An 18,859-nucleotide genomic window follows, 5' to 3' on the forward strand; every position below is an offset into this window, starting at 1 on the left:
CTGAAATACTATCCAATTTAGTAAACAGAAGATAGGTCTTCTAATAAGACAAAATGAGGTGCCAGAGAGGAAGTCATACCTTAGAAACCAGGGTATTTGGTTCATGTTACTCTATGGGTGTTTATTTCTCTTTGCTATTTCCTCGCCTTCAGTGAAGTCATATAAGCATAGTAGTCGAGACTGCAGGCTCTGTAGAGCACATTTATCTCAACCCCCTGGAATTAACTGGATATTCCAGTTCCATCTTCCCATCCTTTCCAATCTAATCGGCACTGCTAATAATAGCTAGCATGTATTAACTGCTTCCTGTGTACCAAGCACTGTTCCAAACACTTTAAAACTATGAACTCATTTAAATCTCACAGACCTAGGAGGTGGCCACTATCATTGCCTCCATTTGTGCAGAAATGAGAAAACAGAAGGGCAGACAGGTTAAGTAACTTGCCCTAAGATGACACTGTTGGTAAATGGTGGAGCCGGAATTCAATCCCAGGCAGCTACACAGTTTGTACTCTTTACCACTTCATCCTGATTCCACTGGGGGCTATAAGATTGGATTTAAATTGTCACAGCTTTTCTGCGATGGGGATAGTAAAAAGGTAGGACGGGTGCCCTTCCCGGCAGTTCATCCGTGATCAATAATTTGCGTTGGGGATGGAAATTTCACATCCCACCACCGGCCACCGGCCATTCGGGTAGGTTCAGGAAAACATTGAAAAAGAACAGACCGATCGTATTCTCTTGATTAACTATAAATGTTAGTCATTAAAATACAAGATTTGAGGGTCGGGTCCTTTAGTGCTTATACCGAAAGAAGGAAGAATCACTTTTGTATGAAGGTATCTAAAAAGTTCTCACATGCTAAGCAAAAAAGCTAAATTAAGCCTTGTGTTGGGTAAAATTATAAACATGCTGTCTGCCTCAGATGAGTAAGTGTATATAAATAGAACAGTTGGTGTGCATGACCTTAATGTTATAGCTTCCTTCTTTCTGTGTAATGTAAATTACCAAATGCAAGCATTTCCATCTGACCTAAACGGTCAGTCTCCGAAGAGCACACTGTAGGATTGAATACATGTTACACAACAACCAAGATTGCCCTTTTCTTCAGCCTGGTGATTTTTTTTTTCTTTCCATATCCAGCGGTTAGTACTAAGGCCTGAAACCCTTACTTACAGAACAAAGTGGCTTAGCAGTAATCAAGCCTGTGTGAGGCTAAGAGAAGAATAATGAACATTCCCTGCAAGCTTCCTGCCTAGATGCAGGTGCAGGAATCAGGAGGCCATGAATAATGCATGACATGCAGATTAGATGGTAGTTTCTCCTACTGGGGTTTTGACTTTGCTACCTGCCTAGCTGCTATATGTGGAAAGAAGGTAGAGAAGGCAAAAAGTGTCACAATTTAAAGACAGAGCTCATAGAAACACTGCATATTCTTTTGCAGAAATGAAATTGGGGAGTAGCTGAAATGCAAACCTTTACGGTCTACTTTATGAGATAAAGTAAGCTCCAGGTTATCAATTTACTCGCTTTGGGAAGGGAAAAAACCTTTCTTGTTTTACCATTTCAAGAAACCTTATAATTATTTGGTCTTACATACACAATCAGGAATTCTTTGAAGACTGTTAAACAGTTAAGAAATTATCAACTTACAATATTTGATCTATGGATCAATGAAGTTTTGCTAAAAGATACAATTACTTAGAGAATATTGTAATTATACGTTAAACAGACCCATTTTTTCCCACTGATGTATGCAGTGAGAAGCATCGGTACTTTTATATCATCAAACTTCACCTGGTGGAATTATCATGATGACTAGAAATAGGGTTAAGGTGGAAGCAACATGACGTAAACATTTAAAGGATGCAGAGTGAATTAAAGAACTGTGAGTATGTGGGCTATTACTCCTGCCCATTTTATTTAGGCAGTAGGATTCTGACACCCCAGGGGGTATGCAGGCAAGGTTCACGAGGATTTCCTGCATTTTCCCTTAGGTCAGGGAACTTTAACTGGAGAGACAGTTTTGGGCTCACAATTCCATTTTGATGACTGTGTTTCAAACAGACTGAAAGAAAAAAGAAAGCAAAAAGAATGAGACTTGCTACCTTGTGTATAATTCTTATGCATTTTTATTGGGTGTTTGTTCTCTCTCTCCCCAAATTGGGGCACTGGAATATGAGCTGGCTTTCATTTCTAGCTGAGTCTGTCATTTCCGATAGGCCCCCCTGTGGCCGGATGCCAAGACCAACAGGTGATCCTTGTAGCTGCAAAACAGCAGGAAGTGGGCCGTGCTTGAAAGAGACAGTTCACCAGAGGGGCTGTCTGGCCTCTCTCCATCTTTCTGCATCATCAACAACCCCTCCCCCATACAGAGCAGAAAATCTGTGCTGAGCGGCTCAGCTGCAGAATCCATTGAGAAGTGCTGTGAGGAAAAGAATGTTAATAAGGGATGTTGGAAGAAATAAGCCTTCTGAGTGCAAAGTGCAGCCTGGCTCTGGGTTTACGGAAAGACTGCATTTGGCCCTTCTGAGGGGCTAGAATTGTACTGTCCGGTTTTTTTTTGTTTTGGGGGTTTTTTTTTTTGCAGTACGCGGGCCTCTCACTGTTGTGGCCTCTCCCGTTGCGGAGCACAGGCTCCGGACGCGCAGGCTCAGCGGCCATGGCTCACGTGCCCAGCCGCTCCGCGGCATGTGGGATCTTCCCGGACCGGGACACGAACCCGTGTCCCCTGCATCGGCAGGCGGACTCTCAACCACTGAGCCACCAGGGAAGCCCTGTACTGTCCGTTTTGAAATGATTCTCACTCGCTGAACAACTATGGAGAACTGGGATTCTAATCAACCTTGGGGCTCTTGGTTCTAAGTGGACTTTAAGACCAATTTAAAATCCCCATTTTGTTTCTTGTCTTGTAAATAGAATAATGTCTGAGACATAAAGAGTAAAGATAACACAAGCTTAACGACTGCCTAGATCTCACAGGTACCTAGTAAAGAAAGATGGGTACTTTACTAGGAAGCAGGAAGGTGTCCACAAGGACAGGAAGTAGAGCAAATTGTGCTGCCAGTAAGTGACCCACAAAGAGGTGGAGGTTCACGGAGTTTCAGCAGCTAGCTCCTGATTGGAAGATATTAGCAGTTCCTAGAAATTTCAACTATTTCCAGTGGATGACTCCAACCCCGGAAGCTTGTAAAACAATATAGTCTTTACTATCTTTTCCCCATAATTTAGCTAAAGGTTTGAAATGACTGTTTTCTTTAAAGCCCGGCTGGAGAGTATCACATCTAGAAGACCTTCCTCCTAGAAATAACTATTCACCTTTCCTTTCTCCTCCATTCCCACAGATTCTGTGCCTGGACATTTGGATGAAGTTATTGTAGGGGAGGAAAAAAATTTTTTTTCCTCTACCCTCTCCTTATTTAGGGTCTGGGGGCCTGCAAATTAAACTGACAAAAGATAGATTAGCAAGAGGAAAAACAATCCAAAGTTTATTTACACATAAAACATGCGTACATACATGCATGCAGGAATACTCAGTGGTGAGTAACTCAAAGGGGTGGTTAAAATTTGAAGCTTATATACCATTTTAACAAAGGGTAATAAATTGTAGAGAAGTGCCTTGTCAAAAGAAAAGGGGGTCTGGACGTTTAGGGGGGGCTAAATTTTAGGAAGGTGACTAGGAAATGTATGGGGGAAACTAATGGTAAATAAGGGTTGTTTATGCCAGCTCATCTCAATACCATTTTTGGTGATAAGAGTTGTACATTGTACTCTGCTTCCTGGTATGGGGCGGTGGGGTGGGGGGGGGGCAGGGAACGCCTTTAAAAATGAAAATTTCCTTTACAAAAGGGAAATGTATGCCCTGCTTTTAGGCATATAAAGGGAAGGTAGAGAGTTCCTCCTCCTGTTTGTGTTTGTGGTTGCCTTCAAATGAAAATAATCCTTATGCCTCAGTAGCGTGTTTTGGGGTGGCGTATACTGATCCCCTTCATTATCTTGCTTTTCAGGGCTTTAAATCTGGAAGTTGACTGAGGGAGTGTATACTTAGACTGTCTCTTCGTGTCCTTCTTATGGAAACAAGTAGCAGAAAGGGCTCACTGAGGGCCAGCACCAGACCTTACATTACCTTTATGCACTCCTAAACCTGGCAAGGATTAGGTAGGCAGCAGTAACTTTTTGTTGGACTGAATGAATGAATCAACTTAGTAAAACTGATCCTACCTTTGGGGGGTCTTCACAGTGAACATTGTGACAAACACTTTGTATGTTAAAAGTGGTGCAGAAGGAAAGAGAGAGACTGACTGCTGGTCTGTAGGCATAGGAACTTAACTGCATCCATTTACTAAGAGGTGCTCAAGTTCTGGGGCATTTTATATTCAGCAAATCTAAAAGAGATCATTTATAAGCCAGATCACTTTTTATTTGTTCATTTATAATCAGGAAAATGCTTTTTCGATGACTGGATTACTCTCATCTCTTACAGGGTACATCCGTCCCCAGTATCAAGGGTCCGGGGAAATCGAATGAATAATCAGAAGTTTGCTTGGTGAGTATAGAGTCCATGTGATGAGAATTTATAAGTCTTATGGGAATTTTTAATAGGACTGTGTTAAAAGAGAATTATTCCTGCTTTCTCTGTAGAGAATACATTTCTACTGACTGAACTACATTATTTCCCTTTCCTTTGGAAAATTCTAAACAAACACGAATAGAGTTCCTTTCCAGCCAAATCATCTTCACTCACCAAAAACTGAGTGCAACATTTTTTTCCTAACAGATATGGCATATTTCCAAGGGTTATCAACTGTTACATTTTTAAAGAATGTTTTCCATTTTTAGAAGACACTCACTTTTTTAGTAAGATTTAGACAACAACTCGGATTTTTCTCAGGTACCAGCTTCTACTTCTCATGAAGATTTTCATAGTAAATTAATCTATTAAATTAATTATGATGACTACTGTTTAGATGCCCTTTTTATGACCTTAGCCTTAAATATCGAGGGATTTGTTTTTTAATTTGGGGAATACAAAGATCTTCTTTCACTGACTAGTTCTTTTTTTTCTAAAAAAACATCATTATTGGAGTATAATTGCTTTACAATGGTGTGTTAGTTTCTGCTTTATAACAAAGTGAATCAGCTATACATATACATATATCTCCTCCCTCTTGCGTCTCCCTCCCACCCTGCGTATCCTACCCCTTTTGGTGGACTGACTAGTTCTTGAACAAAAATAGAGATGGAACTTATCAGATATGACCTGAAGAGTTATTTCAGCCACAGAACATTGATTACTGATTGCTTAAAGAGGGAATGTAAAGTGTTTCACAAATGTTTCGTATGAAACAAACGAACAAAAGTCAATGTAAATTTAAAATCTATATTTGTTTACGTTACTCCATTCTCCAAAATTAACCTTTCCACACATAGTGTATCTTCAAAAAAAAGGAAGGAAGGAGCAAAGGAAGGGAGGGAGAGAAGTAGGGAAAAGAAAAAAGAAAAAGAAAGAACTGATCTGTGTACTGTTTTACTTCAAAGGTGAATGGACATTCACAGGTCTCCATTCTTTTACTTCATTGAATTGCGCTTAGAATGGGATTTTGATTAAAAACTATGGCATTTTTTTTTTATTTTAGGTATGGGAAGATGATTACCAAAGATTGAGCTTCCAAATTAATTTTACTCCTAAATCAGGATTATTTTTAGACACAAAATAATGATTCTTTGAATTTGAATAGTGCCTGATCAGCTTGCCTCCCTTCCCCCATTAAATCTAATTAACCCTCACAGTAGCTTGGTGATGTTAAATATTATGCTTTTCTTTTTCACAGAGTGGGAAATGGAGTACAGAGGAAACAGCCATTTGCTTACACACTCCCTAAAAACTGGGGCATCCCTCATGGTTTCTCACAGTCACTAAAGCATACCATTCCCTGTCAAACCTGGAAAGCTGAGAGGATAATAATGCTGATTGCCATCACATAAAAGGAAAGGGAGAAATCAGGCCCTTTTTTAACTTCATGGAACTGATATTCCTTCTTAGTCCAAAGCATATTGTGCTAAAGAAACTTTATTACAAATAGAGAATAGGAGCTGTTCAAGTGAGTGACATAAGCTAATGGGTAGAGTACCACGTTGTCAGGTATGAAATCCAGTTTCTACATCTTATTTCTCAGTGGCTAAAGGTGGAACACCGAGTACATAACACATTTTCTTTCCTTCACTTTTCCTTTCTGGAGTATTAGAATAACAGTAACTTGTTCCTACATAATTCATAGCACAGTATTTGGTTAGTAAGTTTAAACCACTTTTATCTCCAGAGAAATAATCCATGAAAAACAAACGGGATCTTTACTACTAGGCTTGAGAAAATTCAACATTTATTTATTCAGCAACATTTATTTACACTCTCAGGCACTAGATTACAAAGATAAATAAAATATGCTTTCTGTCTCTACGGGGCTCACTGTCTTGTAGGAGAGGGGCGTGTGTGATGCCTCACATATATAATATACAATATGACATCATACAAATAATATTTAATAAAATTTAATAATGCTCTAAGAGATACATTCATAGTATAATGTTCAGAGGAGAATGTTATCAGCTCTGTTTAAGGCTAGTTTGGAAGTGAGCCGTTGGGAAGGGGAAAAGTATAGGGGAAGGAAGAGGATTGTCAGAAAACCCATCCCCAAGAAGAAGGTTTTTGAGTAAAGACCCAGAATTAATAGGAAAAGCAGAGGGTTGACACAGCACTTCCTTTATTGATTGAAATACATATACAAAGACCTGGAGACATTTCTAAATTATTTGGTCATGTGTTTAGTTAAAAATCCTATTGCATGTATGCTACCTTGAATTTTTTCTTACTTAAATACTGTGAGGCTGGTGTATGGAAATAAATCACCCAGCTAGGAAGACGCCCAGTGAATCGCCCAGCATCTACATCTACTTAAGTGATAAACTCTCGCTCTTTCTTTGTGAAATATTGACTCTGAAAATCCAGACGTTTTAAATGCTCATGCTAGCCATGGATATGAAAGTGATAGTTGCTCTCCGCAGAATAGAAGTTTGGGATAGTTTATAGAATTAGATGGCAAGTTCAGCACTAACTTGGTTCCGGCTTGAGTTAGATCCGCAGACATTATATGTGAGTGATGTTGGGTGCTTCTGTGAAGCCAGCAAGTGGTGCAATCAGTTAAAAACTATTGTTCATCACATAAAGCATTAAACCTCAGTAAAAGATGAAAAAGCTTGAACTTGTAAGTTATGCCTAGGAAATGCATGACAATTGGTTGTAAATGTCAACAGCTGTGGTTGAACTATCAAACCACTGTTTATTATTGAGTAAAGATGGCTTAAAATTGTAAGTAGTGTTTTTCTTTGCACAATGTCAGTACAAGAGGCAGCACCCATCCACTGGCCTCATTCCTGTGGCAGCATTTCCTTTGGAGCTGAAGAAAAGTGTGGAAAAGAATGTCTGTTCAAGACAAACAAACCTGCTGGAATGGAAAGAAAATGTGGTTAAAAAAATATACATAACCAGGAAGGAGCTGAAAGCACCAGACTGTAAAGGGTCCCATGACAGATGTTAGGATAGAGCCAGGTCTGTTATAACTATCTGCTAACTTTTAGGATCAAGAAATGGCAGTAAGAACCTCTTGCAAGATCTATTAGCACCCCAGTAGAGAACACGAGATCACTGGACAACTCATTTAATATTCAGTTAATCAGAGGTAGCAATCCAGACCAGACATAAACTCTATTAGAATGGCTCTCCCCTTACTGCCGTCCCGCTCTAGTAATATTTGTTGATTGGAGGATTGATGAAGCCTTTGAGGTTCAGCACATGAACTTCATTCTCTGTGTCACGTGTCACAGCTCTCCTCTTTTACACCTTCCTTTGTCCAATGTGAACCTTTTCAAGAGCATTTGGTATTTTTTCTTACATATGATAATGACAGGAAAAAAAGATATTTTGCTCCATGGGGGGGCACATGGGGCAAGTCTTATTAGAGAGTTGAATGTACAGATAGGCTTTTCTTCTTCACAGATCTTTTTGCTTGAAGCTCTTGTATTCTGATACCAAACCCACAGAGAGTGGCTGTTTCCAAGTCGTCTTTCAGCTCTTTTATTCCTAAAGCTATTCTAGAAATCTGGAACCTGTGTTTGGTGTGTAGGTTGAACCAGGACAGGGAGGGGCTTGGTGGGGAATATCTCTGAACTGAACGTCGAAGTTGATTTAAGGCTCCAAGCTTGCCAGGATCCGTGGGAGGATTCCAAAAACATACACGTAGTATATGCTCATTTATAGCTTTTCTTTCGTTCTTCTCTTCATTTCTCCTTCCAGTCTGCTCCAGTCCCAAAGTTTTCAAAGACTTGGGTGTATATGGTTGTTTGATGATGGTGTAGTCATGGTTGTACTATGCGCCCAAAGCGTCCATGTACGGCTATTATGTGACAGAGGTATGTGTCACGTAATAGACACTGTGGACTATTTATACGATAATGGAGAAAATTAGGCATTGTGAATAGGAATTGCCAATAGTAAGATAGGATTAATTTTCTCTAACCAACCGGCTGCTGCCACCACCAGTCTCAGTCATGATTCCTTTCTTACCAACATGCCTGAGATGTTACGTAGCTGTCTACAAAAGAAGCTCCAGTTTTAGTAGCCTGTCCATGCAAATTGTGACACATTCTGGGTGTGAATCACATTTCACATTTGGAAGTGAAAAAATTCTGTGTCACCGATTTTGGGGAGGGCAGGAAGAGCCTTTGCACGCTTTGATGTTTTATTGTTTGATACGCTGTGCTACAATGAGCTTAAATATTTATATGCATATAGTTGCAAATGTTAGACATGACTTCATTGAGACTTTTTGAAGGGTATAACCAGTATGGATTTTTGTCTTAAAAATAAGGACATTCCTTCTTGCTTAAACTTTTTTGCCTTAATAGAGGAAGGTGCTCAAGTTGTTGATATTGGAAACCTTTCAGAAAGCTGAGGTGGAACTAACCCATGTTCTACATGTCCAAATGCAGTAGTTATCAACTGTGGGGCTGAAAAGAAACTGTAAGCATTATCAAGTTCAGTTCAACCTCTCACTTTTACAAACGTAGAAATGGAGGTCCAAAGACAGAAATGTGTTCCATGTCAGGTGTGGGCATAAAACCAGTTCACTGCACTCCTGTCCAGTCAGCTTTCTGCTACGTGGCAGTTAGTTACCTGTGGGCAGAGCAAGAGAAATGCTAGAGATTAAATCAGATGGATGTTTAATTCATTACAAGCTAAGCAGAAGGCTTTTGTCTGGGAAATTCCCATGAGATTGATGTGCCGGGGGAGAGAAAGCAGGAGGAGAGAGAGGCCTGATAAAGACATTGCTTTCCATTCCAATATGTAGCAGTTGCTCCCTGCCAAAATGTTTACTCATCATCCTGTAGATCCTTGCACGCTCATTATTTATAGATAATATTGACTATGTTATTTTAATTACCAGAGCATTTCACTGCTTCTTGTTTTGTTTTTTTTTTTTTGGTTTGTTTTTTTTTTGCGGTGCGCGGGCCTCTCACTGCTGTGGCCTCTCCCGTTGCGGAGCACAGGCTCCGGACACACAGGCTCAGCGGCCATGGTTCACGGGCCCAGCCGCTCCGCGGCATGTGGGATCTTCCCAGACAGGGGCACGAACCCGTGTCCCCTGCATCGGCAGGCGGACTCTCAACCACTGTGCCACCGGGGAAGCGCCTGCTTCTTGACTTACGGGGCAAAAATTATGCTACTGTGTCTGAACTTTAATATGTGAAAATTCCAGTTCCCAGAGTGCCTGCCTGGCCTTCATTTTTTTTTTTTTCTTTTTAAATCCATACGTGTTGGCAAATAAATAACAGCAGGTTGCCTTTAGATTTAGTTTGGAAGCATGGTCTCTCCAGTGTTTGATAACAGATTCAGAAAATGGGCCGTAGTTTATATAATCATAAACCGGTTTGCGAGTTCTCTGTATCCTGAATTACAATGAAAAATACTTCCACAGTGTTGCCACATTTAAAATCCCTCCAAATCCATATCTTTTCTTATGTTATAATCCAGTGTCAGCTAGTAAATTCGTTACTTCCACCACCTCCTCAAGTTTAGCTTGGTGACAGTTATGTATAATTAAACTTATATGCTGTCTTTCAGATTGCCCTTCTTAACGACCTTTGGTCTAATTGTCTTCACTTCTCTATTACCCAGAACTTCAGCAAGAACGGTCGATAAAATTGTTTCACATTCCTGTAATATCAGCTGATTTTTGTGTCTAGTATTACTTCAATCACAATAAAGATGATTTGGGGAAAAAATTAAAGTAAGTTATTTTCTACAATTATTTTCTAATTATGGGAGAATTAAGGCTATAAGATCATGCTGAGCTAAAAGGTCACCACTTCTGAGACATTTTTCTATTAAAAGTTCATTAGTAATTTGTTTTTACCAACCCACTGCTCAGGACCATATTAGTGTCTTATTGGGCATGTCAATATATTCCTTGTTCTTTGTGACATCTTCTCAGTGCTGTAGCTAGGTGTGGTACTATTGTGTATTAAAACATCTCTGTTGTATTAACTAATTTTAGCATGACCAAGAAATATTAATTCAGTATTCAAAAGGACTTTTTTGGAAAAATCTAAAAAATACACAGAGACTTAGCAACATACTTACAGGGGTCAAAAGAAATTTCAAGAGAAATTTAAAAATACTTTTAACTACAGTTGACCCTTGAACAAGCAGGGGTTAGGGGCACTGACCCTGTGTAGTTGAAAGTCTGTGTATAACTTTACAGTCAGCCCTCCGTATCCATGCTTCCCTATACATGGGTTCAACCAACCTCTGATCGTGTGGTACTGTAATACATACTTACTGAAAAAGATCTGCATATACGTGGACCCACACGGTTCAAACCTGTGTTGTTTAAGGGTCAGCTGTAAATGAAAATGAAAACACAACTTATCAAACTTTGTAGGTTGCATCAAAAAGCAGTGTTTAGGAGGAGATTTATTGCACTGAAAGCATATGTTAGAAAAGAAGGATCTAAAGTCAGTAATCTTTTTTATTTTATTTTATTTTTTTATACAGCAGGTTCTTATTAGTCATCCATTTTATACATATTAGTGTATACATGTCAATCCCAATCTCCCAATTCATCACAGCACCACCCCCCGCCACTTTCCCCCCTTGGTGTCCATATGTTTGTTCTGTACGTCTGTGTCTCTATAAAATCAATAATCCTTAAGTTTTTACCTTAGGACACCAGAAAAAGAAGAGCAAATTAAATCCAAAGTAAGCAGAAAGAAAAAACAAAATGACTTGTTTGTAATTCTGGGATTTGTAGCATATTTTTTTCATATAATTGTTGTTTCTTAGCTTGGTTTTATATAGCTTAAGGGTATTTAAAATCCACACAATCAGGAATCATGATTTTACTGGGAAAGCTACTTAAACTACCGCTTTTTATAGTTTTGAAGTGTGCAGTGTGCATTATCCTCCATCACAATCCCCTCCCTGTTAAACTTGTTCAGATGGAGACCTTTAAAATAATGGTTGTGTTGTAATGAAACAGGCAGAATAAGGGGATTTAGGGAGTCATTAATGAATAATGCAAGGAAAAAACTGTCCCAATATGAAAAAAATGATGTACCTACTGTTAGCACCAGTACAAGTTCTGTTATAATTAATGTATGAAATTAAAACAGTGAAAGATCTTATTTTATATATCTCTAGAGGAGCCTCAGTCTTTCTTAGCCTTTTACAGTATTTTTCAGTGGATATTTTTGGGCTAAAGAATTAGCTAACCAAAGCTGACTTCTAAATATATATATTTGAAAGAATAATGACTTAATATTGGGACCCAGTCAAAAATCCTAATGTGTTCTTGAATGTGCTGGGAATACCACTCAGGATCATAAATCTTAAGAGAATGCTTGGGGTACCAGCGGTTTTGTTTTGATTTGGGTTTTTCAGTCATATTTCCAGTATAATCGTTCTAGCCATGGAGATTTATCTGTATACACATGGACAGTGAACTAGCAATTTTAAAATTAAATAATATATCCTCATCTTACTATAATTTTTCTCAGCTGACCCCTAGATTTTCATAAAGTTTCTTAACAATTCTTAACAATTTCATAAAGTTTCTATTTATTACATTTCTTGGTACCGTACTAGATTACCTAAGGAAGGACCAATATCCTCATAATGAATATATTTCCTTTAATCGGTTCTAAGAGAGCAGTAGATAGCGTGTGACCTATTTACCCTATTTACCCTCCCAGTTAAAACCAACCCATATCACACGGGTTGTAGTCACAGCTGCTGCACATAAACCCTCAGCTAATAAGTAGCAGGAGAGCTGAGGACCCTGCAGGAATCTGCTGTCTGTAGCCATTACCTGTGTCTCAATTTTCATTCAGTTTAGTCTCCTTTATCAGGTGAGTTTCTTTTGTTGGAAGTAATGGAAACTGAGTCTGTTGACCTTAAGCAAAAGGTAATTTTGTCGAAGGACATGAGGTGGGTTACGGGAGTGAAAGGAAGAAAGAGGAGCCGGGCCTCAGGACACACAGGGAGCGGGACAGCACCCGGGAGCGAGATTGAATAAGCAGGTGCAGGCCCAGAACGACGGGAGCTGGACTCGTTTTCCAGCTCCCCGATCTCAATCAAGGAGGTCAGAGTCTGATGAGCCCCAGCCTGGCACAGATGCCCAGCCCTTGGCCGAGGTGGTTGACTGTCCTGTTATGACCACACGTAAGGAGGAATGTCCCAAAGGAAGAGGAGCTGCTGGTACCAAACAGTGATGGGAAAGAGGGTGCTTCATAAACCAGCACCGTCCACTTGCCCTGTCATCCCAAGAACTAGAAGCGACCAGTAAAGGCAGTTACTGACCTTCACTGTTGCGCCTTGGGGGCAGGCTTTTCTTATATTTTGGATAATGGAGGCACCCCTGCAATTAGTAACTAGAATAAGTGGCTTCTCTCCGGCCTCACTCTTGAATGTTCAAAACCCAAGAAGAGTGTTTAGTCAAAATAGACTTCATTCTTGAAACTTAACAGTTTTTGATCCTAATCCCCTCAGACTCTCCATTTTCCCAGAAATCCTGCTTTAGATCATGTATTTTCCAAAGCAGCTTTTAAAACCAAACACACTGGGACTTCCCTGGCCTGTCCTGTGGTTAAGATTCTGCACTTCCACTGCAGGGGGCATGGGTTTAATCCCTGGTCAGGGAACGAAGATCCCGCATGCCACGAGACGCAGCCAAAAAAGTAGAAAATAAATAAAACCAAACACACTTAAGGGCTTCCCTGGTGGCGCAGTGGTTAAGAATCCGCCTGCCAATGCTGGGGAAAACGGGTTCGATCCCTAGTCCTGGAAGATCCCACATGCTGCGGAGCAACTAAGCCCATGTGCCACAACTACTGAGCCTGTGCTCTAGAGCCCGCGAGCCACAATTACTGAGCCTGCGAGCCACAACTACTGAAGCCTGCATGCTCTAGAGCCTGTGCTCCGCAACAATAGAAGTCACCGCAGTGAGAAGCCTGCGTACCGCAACTAAGAGTAGCCCCCGCTCGCCGCAACTAAAGAAAGCCCGCGCACGGCAAGAAAGACCCAACTCAGCCGTAAATAAATAAATAAATAAATAAAAATTTATGAAAAAAACAAACACAGTTATTGTGAGAAGATATAAAATAGAGGAAGCTCCTATGAAATCAATAGGGCTTGAAGTCTGCAGGCTTGGGTTCTAGTATAAATTTGGCACTTACACTAAATCGATCTTTCTGCTCCTTTCACCCCAGTATTTCTGTTAAGTGAACGACTGAATGGTGTTTCACCCAAACTATTCAGATTCGGTCTTGGGAAGAGTGCAACAGAGATAATACTCGTCATAGTATCACCTTGAAAGAAAGTGCTTCATAAACCCTAGGTATTAGCCCACAATTGAATGTCAACTTCACATAAAAGGAATCTTCTACCACCTGGGTGATTTTTTTGACATACCCAGTAGTTATTATAATCTCAAATGAGGCTATAAGTTACTTTGACTCTCCTGGGTCCTTCTTAACTGTAACAGTTTAGAATCCTGAGCAGGTGAGTATAGGTAGGTAGGACTGTGGTTTGATACATTAGGTGAATACATGTTCCAGGAAGAGCAGGTGGTACATCCAAGCAGAAATGATAGCTTTTTAGGTTACAGATGGAGCCACTTCAGTTTCTGTGAAGGCCAAATAAACAGAAGGGTAACTAACACTCTGTATGTTACTAATTCTGTGTGACTAGTAATTATTCTCTTCCACCCTATATTTGGAATGCCTTCATACATAAGACATATTGGGTTATATCCTTTAGAAAGCAATGATTTAAATTACCCATGGGATTAAATTAATGTTCTTGTAAAATAGAAATCTCTCCAATTCCATCTATTTTCCCATTCCTCTACTCATTGCCTTCCTTCCTTAGAGGACTGTAAAGAAAAAGAAACATTGCTTTCCTTAGATTTTGTAGTTGATAGGTCTGGAGAAAGAAAGAAAATAGCTTTCTATTATTTTTCACCTTAAACCTGAATTATTTCGTACTCTTTTATTTTTTTAACATCTTTATTGGAGTATAATTGCTTTACAATGGTGTGTTAGTCTCTGCTTTATAACAAAGTGAATCAGCTATACATATACATATGTTCCTATATCTCTTCCCTCTTGCATCTCCCTCCCTCCCACCCTCCCTATCCCACCCCTCTAGGTGGTCACAAAGCATTGAGCTGATCTCCCTGTGCTTTGCAGCTTCTTCCCACTAGCTCTTTTACACTTGGTAGTGTATATATGTCCATGCCACTCTCTCACTTCGTCCCAGCTTCCCCTTCCCCCTCCCTGTGTCCTCAAGTCCATTCTCTACGTCTGCATCTTTATCCCTGTCCTGCCCCTAGGTTCTTCAGAACTTTTTTTTTTAGATTCCATATATATGTTTGTGTTAGCATATGGTATTTGTTTTTCTTATTTCGTACTCTTTGAAGAACCCTATAGCTTAACCGAAAGAGTGGACTGATTTCTTACAGTGCAAGTGGCTTACAATAATCTTCCCCAAACTTTACAGGCTGTGAAGTGTTTTTTTGAGAAAGAGAAGGAAGGGTGGAATTGTATTGAAGGTAGGAAGCAAAGGCCAAAGGCGAGGGTGTTGAGAACAGAAGGAAGTTGCTGCCACCTAGAGGTAGAAGTTGGTAAATGGAGGGTGTAGTGTGAAAGCTCATGGAGTGATCTTGAGAGGAGACTGAAATGCTGCCAGTTGACCCAGTCTCTGCCTCTAAGTGTGACTAGACTCATTCCCTCCCCTTCCCGTTGGTAGTGCGCCAATATTTCCTATGAGATTTTGCTGACCCTCATGGGTTTTTCTATTTTTGTGGACAGTAGCCTTGTTATTGATCATGAAACCGTCTGTTAAGTCTTTGGAAGTTACTGGAAGTCCTCTGTACCATGCAATCTCAATTATTTGGAGGAGTCCTTATTATCTTGGCTAATAGAGAATGTCTTTTCCATAATCTATGCCATGTATTTCAAATGTTACCTTGGAAGCTCCTCGAAGACTACATTTTCATTGAATTTTGTGGCTGACGCTCTCCTGTGTCTCAAGAAAGCTCAGGTAGCGGGGAGACCATTGAGATGGGAGCAGAGAGCCCCGGGAATACCACTGAGAGGAAGGGACCCAGAGATTCCCCTGAGTTATGCCTAAACCTAAAACCAATGCAGCACCAGCCTCGAGAATAATATACAGTGTAGCCCATTTTCATTTTGGTTATTAGGAACTCGTGGTACATAGCAGTGACAGTTTTTTTTGTCTCGCCAGGACATTTTTAACGGAAAATCCTCCCTCGTAAAGAAGCCTAGGCATCCAGGAATGTTGTGCTGCCACACTTGGCTGGCGGTTCTCTCTTTCCACAAACCCAGGGGGCACTCTTCCCATTGTAGCCTATGTGGCGGGTACCTCCTGGGGCACTAAAGCAAAGCATATTGGCATGGAAAGGTGAGAAAAGACGAAGAGAATATCTGTGTGAGTTTATACCTCAGCCCCTCTCTCCTCTCCTGAATGGGAGACGTGATCGAATGTTGTGGATCATTGTGATGACGGTTTTCAAGCGGAAGAAAGGGCTTCAGAAAATACCAGAAGACATCAGCAAGACCTTTTAGAAAATGAGGATAGCAAGCAGAGTGTTCCTGTGTTCCTTGTTTATTTTAAACCCGACTGCTGCCCTAGAACGCATTAGCTGAACCTCTTTTCTGCCTACCTGCCTGGTGGGGCTTGACGTACTTGCTTGCCATTTTTTGTTCTTTTTCTTAGCTTGAATTTAATTTTAAGTTACAATTTAAGTATTTACATTCGATGTCACTTGCAAACCTGATCACTTTTGAAACTGCCAGAAGTTTTGTGGGCTTTTTGTTTTGTACTCGATAGCATCATCGCTTTTCTAGAATATTTGTGTTCATTCATTTGTTCCCTTATTCAGTGAAATTATGGCACCTGCAATGATCTGGCCACTTTTCTGCACTCTGGGGACACTGTATGCAATAAGACAAACGGGCCTGTGATCTCACAGAGCTTACCGTGGAGTCGAGTAAGATAGATAACTAACAAATGTCTGGAGGTGATAAGTGCACTGATGAAAGTGTAACGGGGGGATGATTGGAGATGACTGGAAAGCCACCCCAGGGGCTTGGTCAGAAAAAAACCTCTTGAAAGAAGGAGACACACATGCTGGAAGATGCATGAAAAGGAGCCAGCTGTGTGGGCCTCTGGGGGAAATGGTCCAGGTGCTCGAAACAACTCACACAAAGGCCCTAGGATGGGAACACATTTGGAAAATCCAAGGAAAAAAGTGAGTGGGGAGCAGGTGAAACAAGGTAAGGGCGGAGAGGTTGGCCAGGACAGAAGCCTGCAGCCTGTGGTCTGAGTGTAACGGGACCACGGGAGGAGAATGAAATGACCAGATATGTGTCTATCTGCAAGGCTCTCTCTGGCTAGTCTGTGGAGAAAGGATTAAGAGTGAGTAGCCACAGACACCCACAGGTAAATCAGACAGAAACTATCACGGTACACCTAAACGGCGCCTGCCGTGTCCTCGGCGTGCAAACTTACTACTGTGAGTTTCTGTCACTTTCTTTGCCCCACCTCTGTATGCTATCAACAGCCCATCATAAAATGATGCCACCTGCCCCGGTATATGTCCAGCCCAGGGCTGCTTGGTGAGACACTCAGCCTCAACTAAATAAATAGATCTTAATACCCAAAGGCGTCTTTTCCCCAAACACCAAGTACCCTGACCCCTTTCTTCCATGGAAAGACTTAGCACTGGAAAAGAATCTATCTGCTCGGCTCCTCCAGGCCCAGTTTTCTTCCTGTTCTCCACCCACACAGTCACCCAAGCCAGAAGCCTCACAGTAAATTCAACTTTGTCAAAACCAACATCTATTTGATCACCCAATCTAGCATTCCTCTTCCTAAATCTTTCTTGGCTGTGTTGGTTCTTCTTCATCCCACCTCTTGCCTGAAGTATTGACCTGAGCTCCTAATGGCCTCCTTGGATTCTGATTCTTTCTACTCCCTGCTGTATTCAGTCTTCACCATGCCTACAATGATGTTTGTAAAATGCAAAGGGGATTGCCCTTCTGTACAACTCTGCCAGTGCCTTGCCATCGTTTACATGTCCCCCAGAGAGTTTAAGAAATGTTGTCCAAGTTTGCACAGCGAATTTGAGCTGGGATTAGACCTTCTGTCTCCTGACTTTGATGGTTTCCCTTCCGCTTTTTCACGGCTGTTTCCTGTTCCTTATTCAGTATTTTTTTAAAAGTAGAAATACTCAGATTCAGAGAGCAACAAGAAATTTGTTCATGTTAGAAACATCTTTAGACATTACTTACATCATCTCTACCGTTCCTCTGCTTATAATTATTATACTCAACAAAATAGTTGAAGGATAATTGTAGAATACTGACCTGAATTTCAGAGATTGGGGGTCTCATCTGTCACTCTCTTAATTATCTCATCTGGGGCAAGATTGAGTCCCTCATGCCTGCTCTTGCCTATATATTTCACAGAGATGATATGAAAATAAATAGAAGAGATTTTGTAGGAAAGGACTTAATGCTCTGGAAGGCAAGATGCTCCAGAATGCCTCAGTGGTATTTTTTTGGTCACTGTTCACTTTTCTCTTAAATGTAACCTCCTATATTGGTACTTTAAAAATACATATATTTGACAGCTGTCCATTTCTCTTTTTGTTTCCACAATCTTGTAGTTTTATAAAGGATTAAGATTCCAGTTGTTACCTCCACCTGACTTTTCCATTTACACCCTTCCCTCTGATCTACTTGATTCTGAATTTAATTATTAGGCTTACGTTAACACCCTGTCTCTTTGCTTTCTTCCTGCCTAGTAGTTCTTCCTGCCTAGTAGAGTGAAAAGAGCTTGATTAATAAAAGCTTGCCCTTTTATATTTCCTCGTAATTAGTCCAATAAAAAGGGGTCACCTCCTGGATGGGCTTTGTGTAGGTAATCTTTTTTAATTCGTTGTCCTTTGGGTGTGCTAATTCCATGGCTTTTTGTTCCTTGTGTATATTGATGGATTTGAAAATCAAGCTTCTGGTTTTTATTGCCACACCTTCAAAGACACAGACACCCACAAACATCACAACTCTGGAAATAGGATTTGGAACGAGATTTAAGTGGTGACTCTGTGGTTTAACAGGATTAAGGCATGGGACATTGTCAGATGAACAAAGTATAAATGCCTTTTCTCTTTTTAATCGATTAGCTAACTCAACAGGTCCTGCATTTTAAGTGGCACTGTGC

At 40.5% G+C, this 18,859-nt stretch overlaps 1 protein-coding gene across 7 annotated transcripts in view; it reads left to right on the forward strand.

Moving 5' to 3' along the window:
• Positions 1 to 18,859, forward strand: part of KLF12 (KLF transcription factor 12) — a 448,013-nt gene that overhangs the window by 365,658 nt on the left and 63,496 nt on the right. For all 7 annotated transcript variants that reach the window (XM_067713504.1, XM_067713501.1, XM_067713499.1 and 4 more), the window contains one exon: positions 4,484 to 4,546. In XM_067713504.1, coding sequence (XP_067569605.1) covers positions 4,484 to 4,546 — 63 coding nt within the window. The remainder of the gene's footprint in view (positions 1 to 4,483; positions 4,547 to 18,859) is intronic.

The sequence above is a fragment of the Pseudorca crassidens genome, chromosome 18, assembly GCF_039906515.1.
Source record: "Pseudorca crassidens isolate mPseCra1 chromosome 18, mPseCra1.hap1, whole genome shotgun sequence".
NCBI lineage: Eukaryota > Metazoa > Chordata > Mammalia > Artiodactyla > Delphinidae > Pseudorca > Pseudorca crassidens.